A 27,919-nucleotide genomic window follows, 5' to 3' on the forward strand; every position below is an offset into this window, starting at 1 on the left:
CACGTGAGCGGCTGCGTTTCTTCTCAAACCCAACGATGCCGCCGGAACGCGGGAGCCGAACGAGACCGGACCGGAGAACCAGAGCGAAGCCGAACCGGAAGACTCGAATGAAGCCGGACCGGAGAGCCAGAGCGGGGCCGGGCGGGCCGCCCCGAAAAGCTGCTCCTTCATCCCAGCGGAAACCGCCGGCCCGGCCGAGAGCAGCAGCCGCGGCGATCGCAGTCGCGGCAGAGGAGGAGAGGCGGCTCCGGCAGCGGAACCGCTTGACGTTGGAGGAGGACAAGCCGGCAGTGGAGCAGTGCCTGGAGGAGCTGATCTTCGGCGACGTCGAGGACAGCGAGGACGCACTGCTGCAGCGTTTGCGAGGCCCGCTGGTGAGAGAGTCCGCGGCGCGCGGGCTGGGCGCGCTCGGGCGGGGCGCGCGGTGGGCGGTGAGCCTTCGGGGGCGGAGCCTGGGCGACCTGCGGCGCCGGGGAGAGCTCAGGTGGGCGGGAGCCCGAGAACGCGGGCGCCGAGGAGGACGAGACCGCTACTTTCCCCACCCCTTTGGGAGTTTCTGCGCCTGGTATTCAGCACGCGCTCAAGACGTATTTGTCGAGCGAACTGTAGTCGTGAGCATCTTCGGGACTCAGCCCCACTATCTTCAAACTCAGTGATTCTTCCCTCGTGGTCATTCGATCGCCTGCCTCAGTACCCGGTGGTGATTCAGGAGTTCCACTTGGTTTGTGGAATCAGAATTAGTGGGCACGGGCCTGGGAATCTGCGTTTTAACATCTCCCCAAGTGATCGACTCGCCAACTTTTGAGAGTGTACCGTATTCGTCTATCTAGCAAACATTTGTGAGCCTGCTGGGTGTCAGCTCCTTTGCTGGCAGTGAAAACCCTGTATGATTATAATTTTGGCACACTTTTTATCATCCCTTTTATTTTATACTTGGCTTTTTTTCGAAGATAGGGAGTGCAAGGCATTGCTCTAGGCACTGGAGGAAAAACAGCAATGGATAAAAACTGACAAAAATCTCTGACCCTGTGGAGCTTATGTATTAGTGGCAAAGGCAGAAGACAGAGGAGATAGGTACTACTGTAAAAGGGAGATCTGGGAAAAGGGAGATGAGTGTGTGTGGAGAAAGACTGTGAAATTTTACATAGGTGGCCAATAAAGGTGGACCTAGCAAGTATCAACTGATTGCCACAACCTCCTTTGGCTACTTATGGATGAAGCTGCAGAAATCCGGTAGGGAGATAGAGAACTACTACTGGAAAAATGCTGAACTTTGTGACAGTTTCCTAGTTAGGAAAAGAAAGTTTGTGTGAGGTGGGATTTGATTGGCTTTGAGGGATCATAGGCCAGTAACAGAGCAAGTAGAAATCAATTGGACATTTCTATCGTGGTTTTGGGAAAGCTCAAGCTCACTTCAGAGGTTATTCTGGGTCTAGATTTAGACTTTATGTTACAGTATAGTTTCTTTAGGTAGCAGGTCAAGAATGGTTAAAAATGGGGAAGAGGTATGTCTAAGAATATGAAATACGAGTTAATTATGACATTCATGTTATTTACCTTTGATGCTAGTACCTCTGGTCCTGTAATTTCTGCAGTTTTGTGATTTTCTTTTGCCAGTTCCTTCGTCTGTCATCTTACATTTTGTTGTTCTTGTCTTACTCTTTTTCCTTTGAGGGTGTTGACTTTTTCTCCTTAACTGTTCCATCCTACTTTGCCTGTGCACCCTCCAGCATTTGCTGTTGTAGCATTCTGTTTTTTATTTCATCAGAGGGTCATAAAATCAAACCATTCTACAAGCCATCTGACTTCAAGATGTGTGTATCTGTCATCACTGGATATGAAAAACTCAGTGCTTCAGGACGTTTTGTTTTCTCTAGGTTCAAGTACAAGAAGACTCAGGTGACTCGGAAGTGGAGAATGAAGCAAGAGGTGATTTTCCACCTCAAAAGAAGCCAGTTTGGGTAGATGAAGAAGATGAAGATGAGGAAATGTAAGTTGCCTAATATTTCTTTCAGAATTCTTCTGGATATTTTAAGTATTATATTGCAGGTTTTAAAAAAGTTCTCTACGAATATGTGAAGATTTGAAAAATTTGGTAAGTATAGAAAAGGTCATTCATAATCCTGCCACTGAGGTAGAACCACTGTTAGCATGCTGGCATCCTGCTGTGCCTCTCTTCTCTGCAGTCTAGACCTGAGTTTGCCTCCTAATTTGGCCATCTCCTAACTGACCATGGACATGTGTGGAACTTAACTCTTCTCGTTTGTAAAATGGAGATGATAATAGTAGCTGTATCAGAATGCTCTTGGGACCGAATGAAGTAGTATATGTAGAGCTCTTAGCCTAGTATCTGAAACTGAGAAAAAGCTAAAAGAAAGTTAGCCAATGTACACAATATGTACTTTAACAGATGAGAACAAGTGTACTGCAAGCATTTCTCCCCACTTCAAAATAAAAACTTTATAAACATTTTTAAAGGTATGTATTACAGTCCATTGTATGAATTAACTATAATTTCCATAGCTAATTAACATATTTGTCTCTTCACGTAACTACCCTTTTTTGTACGTGGTGAGAGCACCTGAAATCTCTTAGTAAATTTCCAGAATGTAATAGGGCATTATTAACTGTAGTCATGCTGTACATTAGCTCTCTAGACTTATTCATCCTAAGGAACTACAACTTTGTACCTTTTGACCAGCACCTCCCCATTTTCCCCACCTTCCCACCCCTTGTAACCACCATTCTACTCTATGCTTCTATGTGTTCTACTTTTTTTAGATTTCACATGTGAGATCATTCAATATTTCTCTTCTGTTTGTCTTATTTCACTTAGCATAGTGTCCTTCATGTTCATCCATGTTGTCACTAATGGCAGGATGAGACCTTAGTGATCTTGCTGTATTAGCTCTTTACACATTGACAATTTCAAACTTTTGTCAGATTTATTGTGGATTTTCTCCCATTTTTCTGTTTGCCTTTTAATTTTGTTTTTTAATGTTGTCTGACAGAGTATTTAAATTTTTATATAGTCAAATCTATGCATCTTTTTCTCGTTTTTAACAGTAAAGAGTCCATCAAAGAGAGATGTATATTTGCCTATATATTTAATTCTTTGTTTTACCCAGAATTGTTTAGGTGAATGTCAAAGTTGTATCTAGATAAGTCATTATGAATTTTAAGTAGTAGTTCTTCAAAGGGTAAACTAGGTGATCTAAAATATTGAAGACTCCTTTTTGTTTGGGAATAATGGAGAATGTGCATCTGAGATGTTCTACATCTTACAAATCTTGATCTATATTCAGTTAAATGTTTTCTCAAACTACTAAAGGCAACAACTATTTAATGATTATTTAAAAGTCATTTAAAGCATGCTGTTCTGTTTTTTATAGGATTGACATGGTGAACAATCGTTTTCGGAAAAATATGATGAAAAATGCCTGTGAAAGTAAACTTTCAAAAGATGAGCTTCAAAAGAGACTTAAAGAAGAGTAAGTATCCTTTTTCATATAGTTTAACCAGGTGTTTATAATCAGTAGTTTATTTTGATTTACCCAGTCTTTGGCTGTAATAGCTTCCTGGGTAGTAAGATTTCCATTTTCAAACAGCTTTGCTATTGGAAGATATGATTAAATTTTAGTATTTTGGGCAAAGAAGGAATACAAGTACAGAAAAAAATTTGGGAAAAAATTGTAATCTTATCACCTGAATATAATCAGTGATAATATTGCTTACTTGCTTGTTCATTTGTATATGGTAAACTGTTTTTCACAACTTCTAGGCTCTTTCAGTTGACCAGAGCTAGGAAATATACGTATATTTCAGAATAAGGATTTCATATTGGTTCTTTCAGTTCAAACTTGCAGATCTTTAAAAATCTTTTAAAATATTTTATTTTTGTTTGTATTGACCTTTAAAATATCCTAAAGGTTTATTGTATTATCACTTTTTTAAAAAGTTTATTGAAGTATAATTTATACACAGTGAAATTCAATCTTTGTAAATTTGGTTAAACATACACAGTTGTGTAAGCACCACAACAACTAAGGAATCAAAATATAGAAACTTTGCCATCACCCCCAAAAAAAGTTTTCTTGAACTACTTTGTAGTCTACCCTCTCTCCTCAACTTCTAGTCCCTGACAACCACTAATGTTATGTGTTGTAGATTTGCTTTTCCCAGAGTTTCATATAAGTGAAACGATATAGTACGTGCTCTTTTGAATCTGTTAAGCCAATTTAGTGAATCTGTTATTTCAGGTATTATATTTTTCAGCTTTAGAGGATCTTTTCAGCCTGTTTTGTTTAGTTCCTATTTTCCCTTTTGTTATGTTATACTTTCTTTAATTAATTGAATTTATTTACATTAGCTAATTCAAAGTCCTTTTGCGCTATTTCTGTTATTTCTGTGTCTGCTTCTGTGACTGATTTTTCTTCCGGTTATGGGTCATGTTTTTTTGCTTCTCCGCATGTTTAGTGATTTTGATTGGGTTCTGAGGAGTGTGAATTTTAAGTTGTTTAGTTGTCTGGATTTTGTTTTTTTGCTTTAAATGAGTGTTGAACTTAGTGTTGGAAGGAAGTTCGTTGGCTTGGAGATCAGTTTGATCCTTTCAACATTTGTCTTTAACTTCATTCTAGAGTAGTGTATTATATCGTAGGCTGGTTTAGCTCCATTACTAAGGTATGCCCTTTCTGGGATCTCTACTGGATGTTCAGTAAGATCTTCCCTCTAAGTGGTTGGAACTCGAGTGTCTGAGCTTTTTGGTATTGTGCATTCGGCAGCTCCGTAGTAGTTCTTGGCCTGACCTCATGGAGTTTTCATCCTATGAGTGTGCAGCTTACTATTCAACAAAAGTGTCTGTGGACCCCTGTGCAGATTTCTGGAACTCTTCTGTAATCCATTGCCCCTCAAAATCCTGTTGTCTTATTCTCTTTAAAGTCTGATCTTTTTTTCCCTTGGCTCTGTGCCAGGGTCTTTTAAACATGCCTTCAGTTTCCCTTCTCTTAAGGACCACAGTCCTATGTTGTCTGTCATCCAATTTCTGAAAACAGTTTCATATATTTTGTCCAGTTTTCTAGTTGTTTATGGTTAGTGGGCTTGGTTTGGTGGCCTTGTCTGTACGTCTGCATTAAACAATTAGAATGCCTCTTTGCACTCTTCTAGATGCCAGCCCTGTTATGCTTCTCCTAAAGCTTATTTTCTCCACAGTGAAACTCTCATTTTATTCAAAGGATATATGATGAAAGTTTTGTATATTGTTACAAGTTTGGTCATTTTCTTTCACACATTTTCTATCATGTATTCTGTATACTAAAGCATTGGCTTATAAGCACAAAGAGACTTTTTCACTTAGACCTGAGATATGTTGATATGAACAAATCAATTAATTGTTTTCATTTAGTTTCATCCATATAACTAGATGTAAATAATTAACAGTAAATATGTTTTATATACAGGAGTAGTTTAGATGAAAGTTTCCAATGTAAGCATGCTGAGACTATTCTGTGTGATTAGCCTTTCTGTTCTTAAAGCTGATAACTCCTTTGGAAGAGATTCTATGCATGCTCTCAAGGATGATCTGACCTGTATTCTTTAAATGTATCAAGTTCTACAAACTTACAGTGGTTACCACCAAAACTTTTTATATTTTTGCTTAGGTTCCAGCATGCCATGGGGGGAGTACCTGCTTGGGTCGAGACTAATAAGCGGAAAACATCTTCAGGTGGTAAGTGTTGTTATTTCTGTTTAAGGTAGTAAATCAATCCCTATTCCTGTTTTGTTATTATTTGATAATTCTCATGAGGCTAACCTAGTTTTTCACCTGGATTTTTTTATTTTTTAGTGTTTAGTTTTGAAGTTACCATTTCTCTGAGGGAAGCCCTTTTATAGTAGTATAAGGCTTACTTAATAGCATATTTTCCACTATAAGGACAGTAATTGATGAATTCTATGATTTTTTCCTAAACAAAACTATGTTGCATTATGGCATAGGATTAAGGAAAAATAAGTAATACTATTACTTCTTGATTCAAAGTCTCCTCTGAAGATATTGGCAGCTAATCTCACTGTCTACTGGGAAATGGGGTATCTTCCTAAAGAGGAGTACGTGTCAGGCCCGGCCCAAATGTTAGTCACTTTATAAAAACTTATTTTTCAAATCTGGTTTTAAATTTGGCTTGTACTGTAACTGTTTTCTGCTTTTTAGATCCTTGAGTGTAGATATTATAATATTGGATGGTTTAGCTAAGATCTGATTTATGTGCTTTAAATTATGAATTTTAGACTTGAAATTGACCTTTGAAATCCTTTAGGGAGTCCGGAGTGTATCCTCCAACACAGTGCGGGAGCTCTTTTCTTAGCATCCTTGCTATCTGATGGGTTTCTGTGTGATTACCGCTACCACCTCTTTTTTCCTTCTTTCCACCCCTGTCACTCCTCATGATATTCAAGTACTGGGAGCCCATATGAGGAGCCAGTTGTTTTATATAATTATTTTGGAAAACTCAATTTGTTAAGTAGTTTACCTTCTGTTTTCCAGATACTTGTAGAGGTTGAAGGAATCTTAGTGATGTAGGCTGACTTTATCCCTCCAAGAATCTTTTCTACAACATCTGTTAGGTGATAATTTATCCTCTGCTTAAATATATCAAATAACGTACTCTTTCTTCCCCTTCTCTGTAAGAATTGTTAGGATTTTTTTCGACTTTGAAATTTACTTCCGTACACTCTATTATAGTCTTACCTTTTGAAGATATAGAATCTTACCTTTCTTTCATATAAAACTCTTCTGTTATTTGAGAAATCTTTCTCCAAGTTTGTTTTTTAACATGTTAAATATCCCTTGTCATTTAACCTTTTTTTACATGCCTAAATTTCTATACCCTTGGTCATCATTTGTTCTTCTGGATGAAATATAATGTTATCCATTTTAGAATGCTGCATTCATAGAAGCACAGCAGTTTAGATCCATGTAATTATAGATAAGGTTATGCTGGTTGTTCAAACAGAAAATCTCCTAGGTCCTAGTGGCGTAATCCAGTAGAAGTTTTTTTATGTCAGTAAAATTGAGATGGTGAGAAGGTGATAATCTACTTTAGAGACCCAAGTTTATAGAGGTTCTACCATCTTCAGGCTGGGTCTTTCAGAGTTGCCCAAGATGTTGACATTCATTTGGCTTGTATGGGGAGAGAGAGAGGTGCACCCAAAGGAGATTTTTATTGGCCTGTCCTATAACTGGTAGATGATACTTTCACCTACATTTTATTGGCCATAGCTCAGTAATGAGGCCACACTAACAACATGAGATATCAGGAAGTGTAGTTTGACTTTGTGCCCTGGAGAAAAAGGACATGGATTAGGTCAACAATTAGCCAGTCTGCTGTCATCTGGGATACCCTAGTCTGATTGATTTTAAAGATGACAGTGAAGTTCAGATAGATAAAATTGACTTGTCCAAGGTTTATTTCTTATTGGCCAAGTGGTGAGTAGAACCTAGCTTCACAGTTATTTCCAACATATTTATCTATAAATACTTCATTGAATATTTTGGAAAGAGAATTACTCCCTCCTTTAAACATAATTATAATGCTATTATCACATAGCTCAAAAATCAACAGTAATTCCTTAATATTATGGATAGTTTCATTGTTGCTCTTTTGTTAATTTAATCCCTGTTCCCCTCCACCAGTCTTTTTAGCTTGCTTTGTAGTCATAGGGTTCTTGAATCTGGCTTGATGTCTTTTTTAAATTTTGGAAATTCTTACCTATTATCTCTTTAGATATTTCTGTTTAGTCTATGAATTACATGTATGTTAAATAATTTTTTTATAAACATATTCTATGTTCTTTTCTGTATTTTCTTTTTTTTTTTCCCTGTACTTTAGGCTGAATATTTTTTTCTGATCCATTTTCCAGACCACTAATTCTCCAACTAATTTTGATATACTGTTAAAAAAAATCCTTTAGGATCTTGCAATTAATTTCTCTGGCTCAATTCTGGACTTGTCTTTCATTATCCTTGAACATGTTAAACATAATGTTTTTAGTTTGTCTGATAATTCCACTATCTATGAGGATTTTCTCTTTTTCCTTAGGTTTTTAGTCTAGTTATCTTGACCTGATTATATTTCATTGAGTGCTGGACATTGTATATAAAAAACAGTGTTGATTAGAAGCCTAGGACAATATGTGTCTCCAGAGAATTTGTATACAATTGATCCTTGAACAATGCAGGTTCGATCTGTGCTGGGCCATGTATATGTGGATTTTTTTTTCAAGTGACCCACACAGTTCAAACCTGTGTTGTTCCAGGGTCAACTGTATTTGTTTCTGGGTAAGTAGCTGGGCAAGGGGCACTATCAATTTCAGCTTCTTACTCCAGGGAGATACTGTGAGGATTCAAAGTTGAGTTTCAGTTCTTGGAGAATTTTCTTATAATTCTTTGATTTCACCCTCAATCTATAGCCTTTTGTGTCCCCAATCCAAAGCCTGGTGGTTTACCAGACCTCACTTAAAAACCTCAAAGGGCTTTTAGTGCTGGTTTTTACTCTCTTAGCCCCAGGAGTGTTGTAAAAACTGCTCAGCTTCTCAGCTTTCTTTACTAGAATTATTGGTCTTCTCCAGGGGAAAAGCAGCCCTATTAGCTCTCTTTGAAGCTCTGATACATAGTTTGCTGACATTGATCTTTCAGCTAAAAGTTCTAGTTCTTTTTATGTGAATTGTTAAGCTAGGTCTGCTGTTCACCCTATTACCAATTTTGTCACAATTACTAGGCTTTTTTTCACACTGACTTTATTTCAGCTTCATTTCATCCTTCTTTAGTCACCATCTGTGAATGTGTTTTTTATTCCAGAGTCAGGCTTTGATTTGAACCATATATATTGAGTTTGTGTCATCTCTTTTCTCTCCTTAAAATTTATTTTGCTGTTTTACTTTTACCAATTGCAGCTTAAATAAAGTGGTTGAGATTGGGAGGCTGAGAAAGGAGTTGAAGTTTGAACTATAGACATATGGGTAGGTAATGGCCGTCTCATTGATTCTAAAAATAAATCTCGTGGGTTTGTTTGACTTAGATGAAAGTGAAGAGGAGGAAGATGATTTGTTGCAAAGGACTGGGAATTTCATATCCACATCAGCTTCTCTTCCTAAAGGAATCTTAAAGGTGAGAGCCAATGAAGTCAGGCTATCCAGCTGATTACTTCTGAAATCCAGTATGCTTTCCAGTTACAAATGTATGGATTCCTTTTATCTGTGGGATTAAATGTGTTTGCTGTCATTTTGCCTTGATAAATACTTAAGCTAGTTAAAAAAAATTTTGTTTTTGCAAAAGCGATCAAGAAGATTATGTCCCCAGGAATCTTTTAGGACTCCTATTTGATTTCTCCTTTTGCATTTCTCTTTATTTCTTTTGGTACCAGCCTAGTTTATACTGCTGTCATCTGTCACTCAGTATACTGCAGTGGCTCTGTGACTGGTCTCTCCACTTTCAGCTATAGAACTGTGGAGATGACCACACAGTGCCTCTTATTTTGTGCCATGAATGCAAAGATGCCAGAGTCGGGATTTTAAGAAAAATTTCCCTGGAGATCAAAGTCTCTTAACCCAGATAGTTGTACCTTGGGGAAATGACTGTATCCTGATGCTCTAAACCTTAATGATTTAATCCTCTCATTTGCGGGATGGTAAGAATGGATTCTTGTATAGTAAAATGACTTGCTAGTTAGTAGCAGATTTGTGGTCTTTCAATTACCTTTCCAGTGCACTTTTTTCTGCATATAAACTACTTTATAATGTCTTTTCTTCATGCTTTAAGGAAAATAATGTTAACCTATTTGAATTGATAAAATTCCAGCTTTTATCTTTCCACAGATAAAGAACTGCCAACATGCTAATGCCGAACGTCCCACTGCTGCTCGGATCTCGTCTGTGCAGTTCCATCCTTGTGCACAGGTGGTGATGGTTGCTGGACTAGATAACTCTGTGTCACTATTTCAGGTATGTGTTTTTAAATGACTTGAGGTAAAAAGTGTTTACCAGGATTCAGGGTCTATGGAAATAACCAAAAGGAATGTGTTGTACTTCCTTATAGGTTGATGGAAAAACAAATCCTAAAATCCAGAGCATCTATTTGGAAAAGTTTCCAGTCTTCAAGGCTTGCTTTAGTGCTAATGGAGAAGAGGTTTTAGCCACGAGTACCCACAGCAAGGTGCTTTATGTCTATGATATGCTGGCTGGAAAGTTAATTCCTGTGCATCAAGTGAGAGGTAAGGTTTCTTTGGAACACAAAGCTGGCCAACCCCATCTCCCCCCTCCCCCAACCCACAGTTAAGTTCATTTAATGGTATTTACAATTACTTGTTTCCTCTCCATAGAATTATGAAAAAATAAGAGTTTCTTTAGTTTTAGTATTTGGAAAATGTCATTATGTTGTTGAGATAATATATTTGAATGAAACCAGTGAACTAACTTTGTATTGAGCACTTATTATGGAGAAATCAACTTGGAAATATATATCCCCCTAGACCAGAAAAGCACTTGCAAATACTTGTGTGTAAAATTAATGATTGATGCTGCAGAAAGAACATGAGCCATGAGGTAGAAAACCTGAGTTTCAATTCCTTGAACAAATTATTTCACCTCTCTGACCTTCAGGAAATTTGGATACCCTCTAGTTCTTCTGGGGTTTGTTATAGTGGAATTTTGGTTAACTGTCAGAGGAGTGAAAGCACTGCTTTTGGTGGTTGTAATGTAATTTAAAGAATAAAGTACTTAAAAATAAACTTCACCAGGTATAAATTTATGTTTCTTCTGCCTTATCTATTCTTCCCTTGTATTTTCCTACCTCATTACCACAAAATATAGTGACACCATGAATCCTTTGGGAACCAAAGCCCTTGTAATGAGGTTGACTGGGTTAACGTGAGTCCTGGAAAATGGTGTTGGCATGTGCTGCAGCACATTGGCAATGTTCTGTTAAACTGGGCACGTGTGGGGCTGTAAGGGATGGCATAGCTCTGTATAGCCTTTTTTTCTGTTAGTGGCTGAAAATGAGTAAGGCCAACTTTAGAAGTATTTATGTTTATTTTCAGTGTTTCCAATATTCTCTTTCCTGTGTTCCTAGACACCTTTAGTGATCCTTTCCAAGTAGGTTCTTAGTTTATCTAATCATGCTCTAGTGTTTCTCAGACTTTAGTGTGCATATGAATCACCTGGTTACCTTGTTAAAATGCAGATTCTGATTATCTAGGTCTGAGGTGGGGATTGATTTTGCAGTTCTGACAAGCTCACAGGTGATGCTGGTGCTCCATGGACCTTACTTTGAGTTGAAAAGCCTTAAACCATCGTCCTATGTTGAAATAGAAAACATTATATAATGGTTATTTTACATATCATTTCACTAATCAAAGGGAATGGGCTTTGGTTCTTCCTTGCATCCTCTTGAAGGCAAAACAAGGTGTTGGCTAGGGTACAGTTAATGATGTTTACCATGGATCTGCAGGTATGCCAGAGTGTGTATCTGATCACTGGCTTCTGCTAAGACATGGCATTTATCTTTGCCTCTCAATGTTTTCCTTTCTTTTTTCTCAATAAGTATACCTTGGTAATAATGAGGATAATAATAATAATATTAAATCACATGTATTTCTTTTTGTGGTGGTATGCTATTGAACATTGTTCTCAGATTTTCAAAATTATAAAACACGAAGTAATTCAAGAAATGAATTAAGACATTAGAATAAGCGGGGAAAATTGCTGATTAATTAGGATATGCAAGCCTTACGCATATGAATATTTGAAACATGAAGACTACAGAATTGATGCAGATGATATATTTGTTCCATTAATTTGTCGGGGTTCATGACCTGGAGTTCATAACATGGGACCAGTGGACATTCAGAATTCTCTGGATAGAGTTCAGGGGCCTTTGAAGTTGGATGGGAAAAACATTACATCTTTATTTTGACTAACCTCTAACTGGAATTGAGCATTTCCTTCAGTTATGAATGTTTTGAGCAACCATTATTTTGAGAAGAGGACCATATACTTCACTAAATTGTCAAAGGGTGAATGCAACCAAAAAGGTTAAGAACCTCAGATAACTAATTCAGAGTCCAGAATTTGACCATTGAGGAATTTCGTCAGGCAGCCGTTTTTGTTTATAGACATTACGGTAAGGTAATCTCCGAGCTTCATTCTCTTTGTAAACTCAAAAGGCCATAAATACTAAAAGAGAGAACTTTTTAAAGCTCCTAATTTAGCGCCTGCTACATGGTGAATGCTCAGTAGATGTTAACTGCTGCCAATGTTGGGAATGATATATAATCTATACATATATAATGATATATAGTCAGTCCACTTACAGTGCTATGGAATTGGGCTCTATCCTAATTAAATTGACCATTCTTTTTTTTTTCTTTTTACCAATTGTCAGCAGTTCACCTAAAAATCTTATTCACAAATCTATAAAAAGGTTTATGTCTGACATCTGCAGGCAGAGAGAGCAGTGGATTGTGCAGTGTGTCCTCTGGCCCTTTGCCTCTGTTGCTGCCACACTGGGTTTGTGTCCACACTGGTCTTGCACAATATGAGGGACCTTTATTCACTGTCGCTATGTTGATACCTGTGTAGTCTGTATCCCTCTAGGGCTGCAGCGATGCTTAGCTATAGGCTTCAAGGTGAGTGGTTTTTAGTCTTCTCTCACATTCTCGCTCCTTGATTCTGTGCTGTTAGGATTAAGTCTGCAGAGATTTCCAGCTCTAGCCTCACTCTGTGCCAGAAGTAGCCTCCCTGTAATGATATTTTTGTTATGTTTGGAATTGTTTCTGTATACTGCGGCCAGTACATAAATGTTTGCCCAGAATTTGGAAAACTCAATAGGAATAGATTCATCGGGAAGGAGACAGGTCATCGGCAGATATGACTCCTGGGATTGGAAATAATGTGCCTGGACTGATTCCAGTCAAGGGACCTAGGGTGTCATCTCTGGGGGCAGGACTAGAGTAGGGGGTCCAGTTTTTTGTAGCGTGGACCGTCTAGACCAAGACTCTTTATAGGAGAGATGGTCTGTAGATTTTTCTAAATTCCTTTTCTCTGATTAATATTTTAACTTAGCAACTTAAGATGTTTTTAAAAACTTTTTTTTTTTTTGACTAGGCAGTCTGTTCATGTGGTGCAAAGATCCAGTGCTTAGAAATGGGTGGGTTGTGAAAAGTCTCTTCTGCTCTATCACCCTGGCCACCTACTTCTCTTCCCTGGAGGTTGCCAGTTATACTCATTTTCTATGTATCCTCTCTGTTAGACAACTTTTTAATGAGTAACTTGGCTCTCGAAGCAATCTATTATCAGGAGTCTCCCACAGTCAATATGAACCTTTTAGTCATGGAAAAAGGGGCCTGTCCCTTTGTAAATAAGTAAATTGACTCTCTGGTTTATATACCTAGCTCATGTGACCTGGTTACATGAGTTACATTTTGAGAAGCTAATCAACTCTTGAATACACCAATGCCTTGTGTTTTTTCTTTTTTCTTTTTTTCTTTTTTTGTATACAAAAATTTAAGGATTAGACCTCTCATTCATCATGGGATATTTAGTAGGTGGCCAGCAACTAGTTTTTATATGTTAGTATGTTTTTGGCTCTTTCTCACATCAGTGTATTTTCCCTTCTGGTAATGAACTTTGTGACAAGTATATTTATCTTTTTAGTTAATTACAGGTATTACTGCTTATATTTGGAGAATTGGTCGATAGGTTTACTGTTTGGATAGCTGAGTCTCTGGCCTGCAGTGAAAATAGTGAACATTAACCAAGACAAAGAAGATAAGTTGGCTAAGCACTGTGGCAACCTTACATTTGGGTCATAAATCAATGCCGGGGTCAGACTTATTCAGTGTCTGAGCCTAGATTTGGTTTAATTTGAAGCACTTAGATATTTTAAAAAGTCAGAAACTCTCAATTGTCAATAAAAGATAACTATTGAAAACCATATTAATTCTTATTTATTGGGTCTTCCTTTCTTAGGTTTGAAAGAGAAGATAGTGAGGAGCTTCGAAGTCTCCCGAGATGGGTCCTACTTGCTCATAAATGGTGTTGCCGGATACTTTCATCTGCTGTCAATGAAGGTGAAGCATTATTAATTGTTGTTTGTTCTTTTAGGATAAGATATTAGTTTGGGATGCTCATGGTGTCCTTAAATCTGCATCTCAAGTAGAGGAGCACAGTGGGACTTGGGGAGAAGTTGTGGACAGTGAGGGGAGAACGTCTGAGTATGGGGGAAAGCACAGCTGAGCAGGTGCTACAAATTGTTTTTATTCTACACAGTGTGATTCTTCTTCGTACCTCCTAACAATTTCATAAGTAATACTTGCTATCCTTTTAGACTAAAGAATTGATTAGTAGCATGAAGATCAACGGAAGGATTGCAGCATCCACGTTCTCTTCAGATAGTAAGAAAGTATATGCCTCTTCAGGTAAGGTAGTTAATAACATGGTATGAAGCTTCTTTGAAGCTTTGAATTTGTTTACATTTCAAGTTTAACCAAAGCGGTGTTTGATTTTAGACTATCTTGTTTTAATAAGAAAATCATTGTTATTTTTAGAATGCATTTTTTGTTGCTCTCGGCCTTCTCATTTACTAACTAGTAATAGTGAAGGATTAACCATTTAACAAACACTGCTAACATATTTGGGGAAAAGATGGAGAACAAATACTCATTTAAAAGATGATTCATTCTAAGACTTTTTTTTTGAAAGTTACGTAGAATCTCATCCCCTTTCTTTTAGCCCCTTTTGACTTGGATTGTGTTTGGAATCGTCTTCCTTAGTGTCTAGGAACAGTTCAGAGCTCATCCTCCCTGATATTTCTTTAGTACTATTGAGCAACTTTTGTCATCTGTGATGGTCTCTTGTGTTTTCCTGCTCTTCTGCCTTTTTGACCATCCCGTGTCACCTTTTGACTTGCTCCCTTTCCTGAAGAATTTTGGGAGCTTTACAATCTCAGTGTAGCCCATGCTGTTTGGTAGTGGGAGGCATTGAGGGGTTCTGCCAGTGAGTAGTATCCTGCAATCTATGCAGAGCTTTTTAGCACGAGGTGTATATATATATATATATATATACTCTCCATATATATATATATCTCTATATATTTTTTTTTTTACCTCAGCAAAAAGCATTTGAAAATATAACAAAATTTTTTTAAAGGTTTTAAAAAAGGATTAACTTAAAAAAACCTCAACTTTAGTGTTAACTTTAATTTTTGTTCTGGTTTTGGCCTAGAATCAAACTTTCACAAAGTTGAGTTTCTTACATTTGTATTTTTTAATCAACTAACGTAAAGTCAGCTGCATCTGTAGTCTGTATATTGTGCTAAGTTTTTTGGGAGGTAAGGAATTGGTTCAGAGCAGTGTTCTTAATGAAATGGCCCTTGGACGCTGGGAGAGTCAGAGTGTGGGAGAAAGGTTACAGGGTCAGCAGAGGAACTGAAATTTGGTATGTAAATTGGAAGTAGATGTAAAATATTTACAAATTTGGTGACTGGAGGTCTTAATTTACCATAAGAAAGGTCCTAAAAAGCAGGGAAGGGGTACTTAAAAATCAGGCCTTGGTAACTGTAGGGGTTGCCTATGTTTTGCTTGTTCTCCCCGCTCTTGTCTTCTCTTTTTCTTCTTCTGAAAGGAGCAGTTTATGTGATTGGTATATTGTTCATATTATATTGTTACATGTAAAGAATATTTTGAGATAGAGCTGAAGAAAGAATTTACCTTTTATCTTTTTAGCTTTACCAGTTTTTTTTTTTTGTTTATTCACGGATTCATCATTGCCTTTTTTGCGCTAAATTATCATCACCTCATGACCATTTAATGTACCCACTTTCTAGATGATCTTCTTGCCTTCGATCCTTTCTCTTCTCATTTTAGTCTTTTGCTAGCCAGACTAATTTAAACACCTTCTTTTATTGTATCATTACCCTACAGACAAACATAAAGGGTTGAAAAACAATGCAATTAAACTTCTCCAAATATATTTTACTACTACCTAACCTATAACCATATACCAGCTTGGGAAATTTTATTTGTTAAGTAAATAGCATAAAGTGAGACTTACTGAATTCTCATTGGGTGGATAAGAGTATAGAAGAGTGAACTTTAGAGCAATATCTGCAGGAAAGAAAGAGCTGAATAGGTGAGTGAGATGGGCGTAGGGTCATTATAGAAATAAACCTATAATGGATGTGGAGAAGAGAGTGGTTATCAGTACTGAGTGCTGTAGGAGTGAGAAAAAAGGACTGGTTTTGGCAATTAGGTGGTCATTTCTGTTATGAAAATATTTGTGTTCTCTTCAGATTTAATATTCTTTATCTTGCACACATCCTCCCTTCTCAAAACTATTTGTGCTTATTCACTTATTGTTTAAGCGATTTGGTAATAGATAAATTGTGCATAGCTTCTTATTTAAATTATAAATGCCTTGTCTGGATCAGTTCATTCTTCTCTTCCTCTTCCTCCTCCTCCATCATCAGCAACATCATCAGTTTGATATCTAGTCTTATGTATTAGGTGCTCTAGTACCTGTTGATACATATTGGAAGACCTATGCTGATGGGTATTTCGTTTTTTGCTTTTTCCAATTTTGCTTTTTCTAAAAGCTCAACTCAAGCTAAGAGTTTGTAATTTTCACTCTATCGTTTATTAATGACTAATTGAGATTGTAGTTTTCTATACATGCGAATATGCAAGAAATATTTTTAGGCCAGTTTTCTAGACCTACGATGTTTATAGTAGGTCTTTATTTGTAATCCTTTGTACTATTAAAGAGAGACTGAGAATGGTCAGTTCACTTTCAAGTTTAAAGCAAAATTAACCAAACCCTTTTTTGACTCTTCATTCAGCGGATGGGGAAGTTTATGTTTGGGATGTGAATTCTAGAAAGTGCCTGAACAGATTTGTTGATGAAGGCAGTTTATATGGATTGAGCATTGCCACATCTAGGAATGGACAGTATGTGGCTTGTGGGTAAGTAAAGAGAGGTTCTTGTAATTTTTAATCACATTGTGCTAATGAGAAGATATTAAAGAATTGAATATACTACATGGTACTTAAGTAGTTCTGTTTATAAACTATTTAGTAATAGGATACCTATAAACTTAGGTCCTTTACATTTTATCGTCTTAATGCAGTGTTTAATATTGTTAATGGTGGCTTATCAGCTTTTTAGCAGAGAAGATAATGGACTGCCTTACATCATTGTATTGTTTCTTATGTTTGAAACATCCATGTGATCACATCAAGTTTTCCAATTACTATTTTAGCTAGTTGCCATTGATGAGGAAATAGAATTAGGTAAGCTGGGTTCAAGTCTTAAAGATACTTAAAGCATTTTTGCCTTCATCCGGCTAGGTGGTATAAACCAAAAACATGTTCTTTGGAAATGCTTTTTACTAACATGGAAATTTTGAAAATATTATCTAGAATGTGTTATTGTGTTATCAATGGAAAAAATGGTTATTACACTGGGGAAAAGATGGCTTTATTCCCTGCTTGATTCTAAAGATGCAGGGTAGGAAGAGGAGGTATTAGATACTTAACCTGTAATTCTAAACTATGTTACTTATCAAACCACTAATCAGGACCTGTAATTTTAGAACTTCCAGAAATGGATCTTTCTGACTTTCTTGGACTAAATGTAATTGATTCCTAAAGAGATTTCAGTCAAATCCTCCCTGGGCAGGAGGTTAAGTGTGTCTTGCTCTCCAGAAGTATAGCATACTCACCATTTTTTCTTCACTTTACTCCTTCAAGATGGAAATTGGAGAAATTGCTTGTAAATATCCCTAACACTCAGAAATTGGTTAGCCACTACCTTTGGGCCTGGGAGGGAAGGAAAGTAGAGCCAGGCTGTGGAATTTGAAGACCGGGTCAGCATCACCTGATCTGCCATAGGCACTAGGACAGTGGCAGGTAACTTGGAGTTGGAGTGCTCTGGTTAAGGCCCCTCCCTTTCCTGTGTTACCTCTAGTCACCACACCTGTGCCAAACCTGTAGGGACGGGTGTCTCAGCCTGAGCCCAGTATTTACCAGAATAGTGTGCACCATGGCAGCAATTTATGATTAGCAGAACTTCTGGGAATAATGAAGAATGGTGTTTACACTAATTATAGCTAATTTTAAGCAGAACTGCTTTTGCCTTATGTGGGGCAAGAATAATTGCACAAAAATCATCTTCACTCAAATTTGTGAAATTCGTCTTTTTTTTATCCTTGCCTCTCTGTTTTGTTTCACTTTTATTAATCTCCTTTGAATGGCCCAAACAAGAAAGATTCTAATGTTAGTAGTTTAAACTGATTTGATTTTAATTGCCCTTCATTGTAATTGAATTCTGATGTGCTTGGTCAAAGAACATTATTAGATTTTTATTGTGAAACCTATAAAGGCCTTAAGGCTTGTCGAAGGAATTTCTGATCAGGCAGGTGGGGTGCTGGTGGTGGATTGGTAGGAGAACCCGACACATCTGGCTGGCTGGGTGTTGCCTCCCTTCTTCCCTTTCCTTCCTCCCTTCCATTCCCTTCCCTCCCCCTTCCCCCTCCCTCCTAGTACTGGTGTGAAACTCTTGTCCTCTGCTGCTGGGAATTTAACTCCTTCTTTGATTAAACTCATCTGTTAATATTGTTAACTCTTCTCATTCAGTGTACCGACATAAAGTGGATGCTTCCTGTTTACAATTTTGATAGGGAAATAGGGAAACCAAGAATGTTGTAAATCGTTCTTTTCACTTACATTGTTTTCTATGGCTTCAATTAATCTAAGGATTGCTATATATTTTTAGGAAGTTTTCACATTCGTACATCAGTGTTAGAACATACTTGGGAAATCGTTCCGGGTAGCCTTTATTTAATCGACAGGGAACTGATGCTCTGAAGCGTTCTATGAGATACAACTGAAATCATTTTATTGATAAGGAAACGGTCTTTTAGGTAATTTAAGTTTTGTTTATTGGTTGTTACTCATTAAATTGATTATTGGCAGAGCTGGATCTGGAACTCAGATTGTTTCTCAGTTCTGTCTTTCCACACTGCCACTTGCCAAATATTTTGATTTTATTTTAAAAGAATACTGGATAATTCAGGGCTATAGAAAAGTGTGAACTTCATTATGATTTAGGGCCTGGAATTATTAGTCTTTTAATGTTTAGCACTCTCATTAAACAAAAAATGGATTTTACTTCATTTAGAGCATCTTTAGGACATGTATGTTTTATAATGCAAAAAACCCTGTTTTATTCAGTGATGTGTTTTGCTTTGGTTTTTTCATTCATAAAAAACATTTATTGAGCATTAACCTAGGAATTGGGAGATAGAAGAACAGTGCATCATCACCTCCTTATAGTTCATGATCCCACGGTGAGGAGCTATATACATGTATGTCTGTTTACAAGGCAAGTCGTCCTAAGGGCAGCAGTTGATGTAATGTTTGTTAAGAGTATAAGGAATGGAGAAAGCTGTTATAAATGAACATCTGGAAAAGATTTTTTTGAGATATTGGCGCTTGAGCTGGGCATTTTGAGAGTCCCATAGGATTTAGAGAAAGGCATTGCAGTAAGGGGTAAGGGAATTCAGGTGTGTGTTCCAAGTGGAGTATAGATGGGATGACTCCTAAGGGAATTAGAATGTAAAGGTAAGCAGGCAAGGAACAACTCATAGAGGTCTTTTATGCTGTGTTGCAGAGTGTTGTCGTTGTATTGAGTGGAAAGAGAAACCATGAAGGGTTTTTAAGTAGAGGGGAATCATCATATATGAATTTCAGGGTTTTGAGGTAGGTAGTTTTCATAGCAGCCTTTGGAGGAGCAACAGAGGTGCAGGGAGACGAGTCTGGAAGTCATTGCAATATTCCAGGCAGGCATTAAGTAGTAAGGACCATCACTAGGGCAGTGGAAACAGGAACAGAGGAGATGGGCAAGTGATGTTTGTAAAAGATGTCATAACTGCTTAGAAAATTGGGATGGGAGAGAAGCAGTGACATTCTCAGGCTCTAGGCCTAAGCAGCCAGGAGAGTGGACTTGTCGTAGTATGAGCGGGGAGGAGGACTCTTGCATCTTTCAGGTTTATATTGCATTTGCGAATTAAGTTGCTGTGAATTACAAGTACCTTATTCCTGCTTCTTAAAAATGATGCCCATAACATTAGGTGGTCTGAGCATCGAGATCAAAAACATTAACTGAAAGTTCTTGTTTGTGGATATTTCTGTTAATGGTAAGGTCATTAGGATTCACTTCTTATGAGTATTGGGTATAATTCATTGCTGGTAAATGGTTCAGTAAACTTAGAGTGGGTGATTACTTTCATAACTCTTGATTGTAGATATTCCCAGTAGAGCAAAACTAAGATGCCTGCTTTTACATCTGTTGTCCGGCACTGTTTTGGAAGTTCTCACAAATAAAACAATAAAAAAAGAAAGGGGGAGATCTAATGGGGGAAGGACAGCTCTCATTCACTCATTGGAATGCTAGGTCAGCCATAAACCTTTGCATCCCAGGCACTTAAACAGTTAAATGAAGTTGACATTCGGTAAATCGTTTTGAAGGAATGAATAATGGAGAGTCTGTGCTTTCTTGGGTTTTCTAACTAGACTCACAATTGAAAAGCTGCCAGGGTTCTCAAGAGTTCACCAAACTGGAGTAGAACTGAAAGAATGTCTGCCTTTTTTGCCTTAGAATGAACTGTCCAGCCCTGGTCCCTTTGTAACATACTATATATGATTCCTGCAAATATCATATTGAGGAGAATCTGTATTTACTTAGGTTGTGAAATCTCTTTTGCTGGTTTTTAATCTGTTGTATTATTCTCTTTTCTCTTTCCAGTTCTAATTGTGGAGTGGTAAACATATACAATCAAGATTCTTGTCTCCAAGAAACAAACCCAAAGCCGATAAAAGCTATAATGAACTTAGTTACAGGTGTTACTTCTCTGACCTTCAATCCTACTACAGAAATCTTGGCAATTGCTTCAGAAAAAATGAAAGAAGCAGTCAGATTGGTAATATTTCTTTACCTTTCCCTTTTATCGATAATTTTAAAATTTAAGTTGAAGACATGGAAAGATGACAGGAAAGGAGAATGTTGGATTACTTTAAAAAGAGTAGCTTCTTTCGATGAAATTGCTAGTAGTCTAGCTTCGGGGTGTGGTTGTAGAAATGATGTGCAATAGCCACTAAATTTGTATTATGCCAGTTCTTTTGGGAAAGCTGTGCTGTCCATGCTGAATATTTCTTAACTGGTTGTTCTTCATTTTCAGAGGTTTCTTTCTTTCAGCACATATTAAAGACTATGTTTAAGGGAAACACTTCTTTTCTGTGCAGTTTTCTTCCCTCATCTACCTTTTTAAGGCCAGTGGAGGCAATTCTTAAATTTTGAAAATAAATTGTGTAAAAAGATTGCAATTTAAATAGCTAGATAGTAGTTGTGAATTTACCTCTGTGCCAGGAGTTCCTGGATGTACCCCAAGTTTGGTGCTTTCCTGGGGAGACTCCCAACTAAGACTTATTACTGAGAAAGGACACAAAGCAAGATCAGCGCGGGGCAAAGTCTGGAGGAAACCAGGTGCTGGCTTCATAGAGTCTTCTCCCAGTGGGGTCACAGGGCACGTTGCCAAGGACAGATGTGACAACATGTGTTAAGTGTTTTCTACCAAGGAAACTCATTAAGAGACTCGATGCCAAGGTTTTTATTGAGGTTTATTATGTACTTATCCTCTGCCTAACATGTACCAAAATTCTAGGTACCCAGAACTAAAAGTAGGTGTTTAGCATAGACCATATTGCACAATTGGTTTAGGCACAGGGAGCCATCCTTGTCGTTTAGAGAAAGTTTCAAATCAGTTTAGGGAACTGTTTACCAGTCAAGTTCTCAGACACCATCTAAGTAAGGGCCACCCTTGCCGGTAGGCCTTTCTAAGGATAATAGTCTCAGGCCTATGGTAACTCTTTTGTGCCCAACCTCACCGCTCAGCTTAAATGTCATCACATCTCTGAAGTTTCCTTCTCTTCAGGCAGAACCAGTTTCTTCATTCATTTAACAGGTATTTGCTCTAGGCACCAGGTTTACAGATGGCATAGAAATTTGAATAGCAGTATTGCATTGTGGCACAGTATGTGTATACCAACAGATTGTAAGCACTGTACAGAGACTATTACTTTTATCTTGCTCACTCAGCAAAGACTCTTGCATACTCATCAACTTTGTATAATAGTGTATAGTTTACAAAGATTTACAAAGAATCCTACAAAAATTTTTGAGCCAAGCAACTATCCTTAGGGATTGATTAACTTACCCAAAGTCAACAGCAAGTAAAGGGCAGAACTGTGCTTTTAGGTTCTGTATTCTCTCTAGCACTTTAGTGGTTTCCAGCTGTATTCCTCAGAGCTCTAGAATGTGTACAGGACTTCAGATGTCAAGTAGGTCAAGGAGGAGGCTGAGCTCTCACTTGAATCATATAGAGCAGCCCTGCTGTTATCTGGTACATATCGGCATTCTCTATAAGGTTTTCTTTGAGGGGAGAAAGGAGTCTGCTAGAAGAAGAGTTTGAAAAATATAGTACTGTTTTATTGCCTCTCTGTTGAATGAATCATCTGATAAAAGAGAAGATTCTAATTCAAATTAGCTTTAAAATCTCCACTCCTCTAGTGGGAGTGGTGGACTAGTACATATTAACCTTTTATCATTTTAATGGTAGTAAATTGTTTTATAAAACCATGGGATCTATTTCATGTTGACATAATATATTCTGTAAGACACCTAGTAGTTAGTTCTGCCTAGTTTGCTTCACTGATTATGGCAGCATTTATGGTTTTTTATTGTGGCAAGATCACACAAGGAATTCATTAGTAACCACCAAATCCCATTTTTTAAATGGTAGTCAACCATAATATCTAATGGAAAGAAGCCAGGCATAGCAGCTTCAGAATGCCTCAGTGAAACAGTGTTAATATCATTAAATGCAATCTCTTATAATGATCCAAACAGTTCTGTTATCCCAGCACAACTCAGTGAATATAAATGTAAACCACCGTACCAGTAAGAGACCCATAAGTTAAATTGTTATTACATCTGTAATCTTTTATGTAGTAGAAAGTTGTGGAACTTCTTATCCATTAAATTAAGGATGAGTGAGTTTTTACTTGTTGAATTTTGATATCTGAGCCCTTAAATGACTGAAATGGTGTTGGAGATAAAGGGAATTTTCTGAGGTAAAAAAGTTGATTTCTTATGGGGCTTTTTCTTGATTAATTGTTCAATTACAACTTTCACGACAAGAGCCCTAAAGAGAGGTTAGAGCACATCCAGCTTCTCACCAGGTACAGTCAGTGGTCAGAGGGAAGATTTACTAATGCAGGGAGAGGTTACACCGGGGACTTTGTAGATATAGTCAATTCTCTTAGAAGGACATTGTGAACATTTTTTTTTTTTTTTTTTTTTACTTTGATAGCCAAGTCAATAGAGGAGATAAAATATGAAAATGAGTTGTTGATAAGTTGGTGTTCATCCTCCATCAGGAATAACACACTGGCCTGTGGTGAGAGGGCCTGGCCACCATGTATGGTTGTGTAGGTTATTTGTTGCATGAGGGCACCACATCTAAGGGGACACCACTTACATAATAAATTTGTAAATGTGTATATTTACCACAGTATTTCTGGTACTTTGTTCTGTTTATTTCACTACAAAAATACACAGCTACCTTCTGGTAAAAATGGGCTTTAAAAAATTGCTGTGTCTTGTACCCCAATTTTTGCCCTGTTAGGGAGTTCCCTATTTGTAATAAGCAATTGATTTAAGTATAAAGTTACATGAATCCAAATAAGGAGACTGTTTTTCCAATTTAGGTTAGAAAATAAAAAGGGTGGTTTAATATAATTATTTTTAAGAAGTCATTCAAGTAGAAAGGTTGGTTCTGGTTTGTTTTGTTTTGAAAGAATCAGAAAGCAGCTCCCCGAACTTCAGAGTCATGCCAGGGAAGTTAATGAGCAAATATCTGGCTATAGTTTGAGTATCAGGTTAGATATAGGGTGGAAACATAAGTGAGGTGTTTTGTTCTTGGCACTCGTAGCATATGGTTATTTCCTGATGGTATGCTCCCATGATGCCATTGGATCACCTATTCAAAGTTGGCGAATGTTCGGAGGATGTAAACTTACAACCTAAGCAAAACACAATTAAGCCAAACCACTTATCAAAAACTCATAATTTCTGCATTCCCAAACTAAGTGTAAATACATTTTGCGTTATATGTGTTGTGGCTTCTCTTCTAAAATTCCAGTGTGCTTTAGATACTTTATATATACATATACACACTTAAATTTTTCAAGGACTTGTATAGGGTAGTGTTTAAGAAGGTTAAAAGTTAAGATCAAATTGGGTACTGCCAACTTCTTAGCTTTAATAGGTCAAGACCATTTCTCATTAACACTAATGCCTTTGCAGTGATGTCATACTGTGCAGGGAGAACCTGCCTTCTGGAGAAGTTGAGAATAATTGAAAATGGCTTGGAGATTCACTATAAACTTTACTTTCTGGACCTGTTGGTCAATAGGCATATATCAGAGGGAGTAGGGCCTAATAAGTGACTGTCTGAAACCTGTTTAATAAACAGATGTATACATATATTAATGAGTTCTACCTAGTACTTGTCTCTGAAAATCACCTTGATTGGATGGTTTAGTCTCATGTAAAACTGTGTAGGATGACAGACTACCAAGATAAATAGCTGAATGGTGACTCCATGTATTTAAACACGGAGGTGCTAATTTCTAGGAAGAGCTAGAGAACATTTGAAAGTGAGTTGTTAAAATCCTAGTCTGCTTAAGGCAACTGCTTCCATGCTTGAGTTTTATTTATCCACAAACCGGGTGAGGATTTTCTTACCTATCTTAGACTTGGGCTCATTTTTCCCAGAAGAAGGCTCTTGCAGAAGGAAACTCTCCCTCCTCATGCTTAAGCCTGGCCTTGAGGTGAGCTTTTGGCTCTAAGTCAGAACACAGTTTCACTTGATGAACCAACCAGGATTTATTCTGTCCTCCCTGAGGAGAGATTGTAGAAGGCAAAGAATGTAATCATATAGTTGAAAAGTAAAAGTGTAAAAAGCAAACTATATGACGTTGGAATACTTGGTATGACTCTGCCCAGGTTTCACTTGTATAAAATCAGACTCTTCATAAAGTTTAAGTATCTGTTCCCTGTAACCAAATTTTAGTATTCTTTACTGTGGTCATTAAGTTAGAGCATTAATGGGTATTGCTGTTTGACTTTCACTTTAGTTTATTCATTCATTTGTTCATTCAGTAAACACTTGAATCTCCCAGGTACCATGCTAATTGCGGTATTAAAAGCATCAAGAAAATGCTCTCTTCTCTTCCCTCCTTTCTCCCTCATTTAATAGCACATTGAAAATCAAATTTTAATTTTGAAATGTTTTGCTACATGGATAGAACTGTACTTCACGTGTGCCGCAATCAGAATAAACTTTTTGTTCCAGGAAAAAGATAGATTGAAGAGTAAAATTTAAGAAAGATGAGTTCCCAGTTGTTAAAATTTAAAACTTTTTATTATTTTCTGCAGGTTCACCTTCCTTCCTGTACAGTATTTTCAAACTTCCCAGTCATTAAAAAGAAGAATATTTCTCTTGTTCATACCATGGATTTTTCTCCCAGAAGTGGATATTTTGCTTTGGGGAATGAAAAGGGAAAGGCCCTGATGTATAGGTAGGTATTATTTATGTTTAAAAGTCAGAAATACCTGTAAGTTTCTTTTGAAAATATGAAGAGATAACCATCGTTGCATTTCTAATTCTACAATTATGTCAATTTATTACTTGTACTTTATTAATTGTAATTTGTTAATCAGTTACAATGAGAAATTATTAATTTGAGGAAAGGGAGCTATTTTAATACTGTTGCCACTTTCTTGGTGCTTAGTGTTTAGATTCACCTTTGTTAATTTGCCAGTTAGCTGTTTATTCCATGGATGTTTATTTCCCTTCAGCTATAAGCTGTAAATAAGGATATTAACCACAAAAATATCCAGAAGTTATGCTCTGTCCAGGTTCTTTTTGGCGCTCAACCTATTTGGCTATAAAGCAGGAACAAACAAAATCTAATTGCATTGTTGCTGAAAAATATAAATGACAGGTGGCTCTTCATGGAGAACTGAAGAGCTGGAAACCTGTGACTTAAATCACAGCCCCCTTTCCTTGCTCCCTTGTATTGGTAGTGAATGCTACCATGTTTATGTTTATATGCTTCAGCGAAGGCCTGCTTTCAAAATAAAATGAAATCTGAGGTAAAGAAAAGGAAACACGTAAATTGATTTTGAGGATAAGTTGTGAAAAAAGAATAGAGTGAAGAATAATATGGTTTCAAGTTCTACTTTGAAAGGAAAATGGGTCATACCTGGAAATTTGATATATTCCATTATTCTCATTTCAGATCATTTTTGGACTGATTCTTTCAGTTTGGATTTTATAAAAGAATACCGAGTCTTATTGCACTTAGAAAATCTTTTCCAGTGCTTTGGTTTATTATAACTGAATTTTTCTTTTTTTTTAAGTAGGCCCCAAAGGCTATTAGAGTTTTCACCAGAGCATTGCTTTTTAGTGAGACTTTCTAGCAAGTGGGTTGGACTGACAGTATTTCTATTGGGTATGGCCAGTCAGATATTTCATAGACCCCAGTTTGATGCTTTGGGGTAAGCTTAATGCTTTTATCTAAAATCTGAGGTATTAACATTAGGATCCTTCAGAATGTCAGATTGAGGAGTCTTAACCTAACTGCCTGAGAAAATGATTGTGATTACATTTCCCCCGCTAAAATATTCCTAAGTGCCGTTCTGTGATCTGATTGACAATACTCTGGGTAATCACAAAGCTGTTTAGATGATTTGTCTTTTACTTTTTCAGGTTGCATCATTACTCAGACTTCTAAAGAGATTATTTGAAGTAAGAAAATCCTTTTAAATTGCTTCTTCAGGTTTTAAGGTTATACCCATAGCTGTCAGTGGCAGGGGGACCACATCAGCTGATTTTTGTTTCTTTGTCCCTGGGTTGCTAGATATTCAGTTAGGGGCGTGGGATGGAAGTAGATCAGGAAGAGCCTAGTTGGACTGGCATCTTCCTTGGGAACTTCTTATCCCAAATCACAACAATCTGGCTCCTTTCTTCTGAGGTCGGCTCTTTAATATTGTGTTCAATAATGGTCATTAAAATTGTAATGACTGAACATTTAATCCACAAAAGAGAATAGATTTAACGGTGAGAGATAAGTATCTTCAGGTATAAATATAGCTTCCATGAGCTCAAACTCTCTTATTTCAGACATGTTTCTTGAGAGATTATAAGTAGCTAGTAAATAGTGGCTTGTCACAGAGCTAATTAATAGCTGGTCATTAGTTTTGCCGCCCCAAATTTAAATCAGTAGGACACGATTCCTCTCCCATGGCTTGATCTTTGACCTGAGATATGGTGGTCGTTCTGAGGTTGAGCTTTGCAGTTGGCTTATTCATCATAATTGACTAATTTGGTTTCCTCCAAGATTCATATATGTTGAGGAGAGACTCTTGGGGTGCATATAGACTTAAATAAGGAAAAGAATTTTTGAAGGTAGAGGAATGATAAGCAAAACATTAGCCAGAAGGGGAAAGCAGTCCAGCTATCCTGCCTCCCAAAATTAATTGCCAGTATATGTTTGTCGGTAATCAGCAGTTATAATCAAATGTATGATTTCTTCTGTTCTTTCCTCAGATTCATTTGAGTCACAAGAGAAGTCTGCCCTGCTACATCTTCTCATAAACTTTTCTGAATGTGTAATGATATATGGATAATGATTTTTTTGAGCCAGCTGTGCTTTTTTAAGAGAAATGTCTTAATAAACACATAGCAGCTTTT

At 37.2% G+C, this 27,919-nt stretch overlaps 1 protein-coding gene across 1 annotated transcript; it reads left to right on the forward strand.

Moving 5' to 3' along the window:
• UTP18 (UTP18 small subunit processome component) lies at positions 1-27,919 on the forward strand. The gene is made up of 14 exons (XM_039846395.1): positions 1-374; positions 1,878-1,990; positions 3,393-3,491; positions 5,658-5,725; positions 9,072-9,160; positions 9,868-9,993; positions 10,088-10,262; positions 14,017-14,117; positions 14,375-14,465; positions 16,883-17,006; positions 20,848-21,022; positions 25,600-25,742; positions 26,936-26,974; positions 27,776-27,919. The coding sequence occupies exons 1-13, from the start codon at positions 36-38 to the stop codon at positions 26,958-26,960; spliced, it is 1,668 nt and encodes a 555-aa protein (XP_039702329.1). The 5' UTR covers positions 1-35; the 3' UTR covers positions 26,961-26,974; positions 27,776-27,919.

Source organism: Pteropus medius, unplaced genomic scaffold, assembly GCF_902729225.1.
Source record: "Pteropus medius unplaced genomic scaffold, Ma_sr-lr_union100, whole genome shotgun sequence".
Lineage (NCBI taxonomy): Eukaryota > Metazoa > Chordata > Mammalia > Chiroptera > Pteropodidae > Pteropus > Pteropus medius.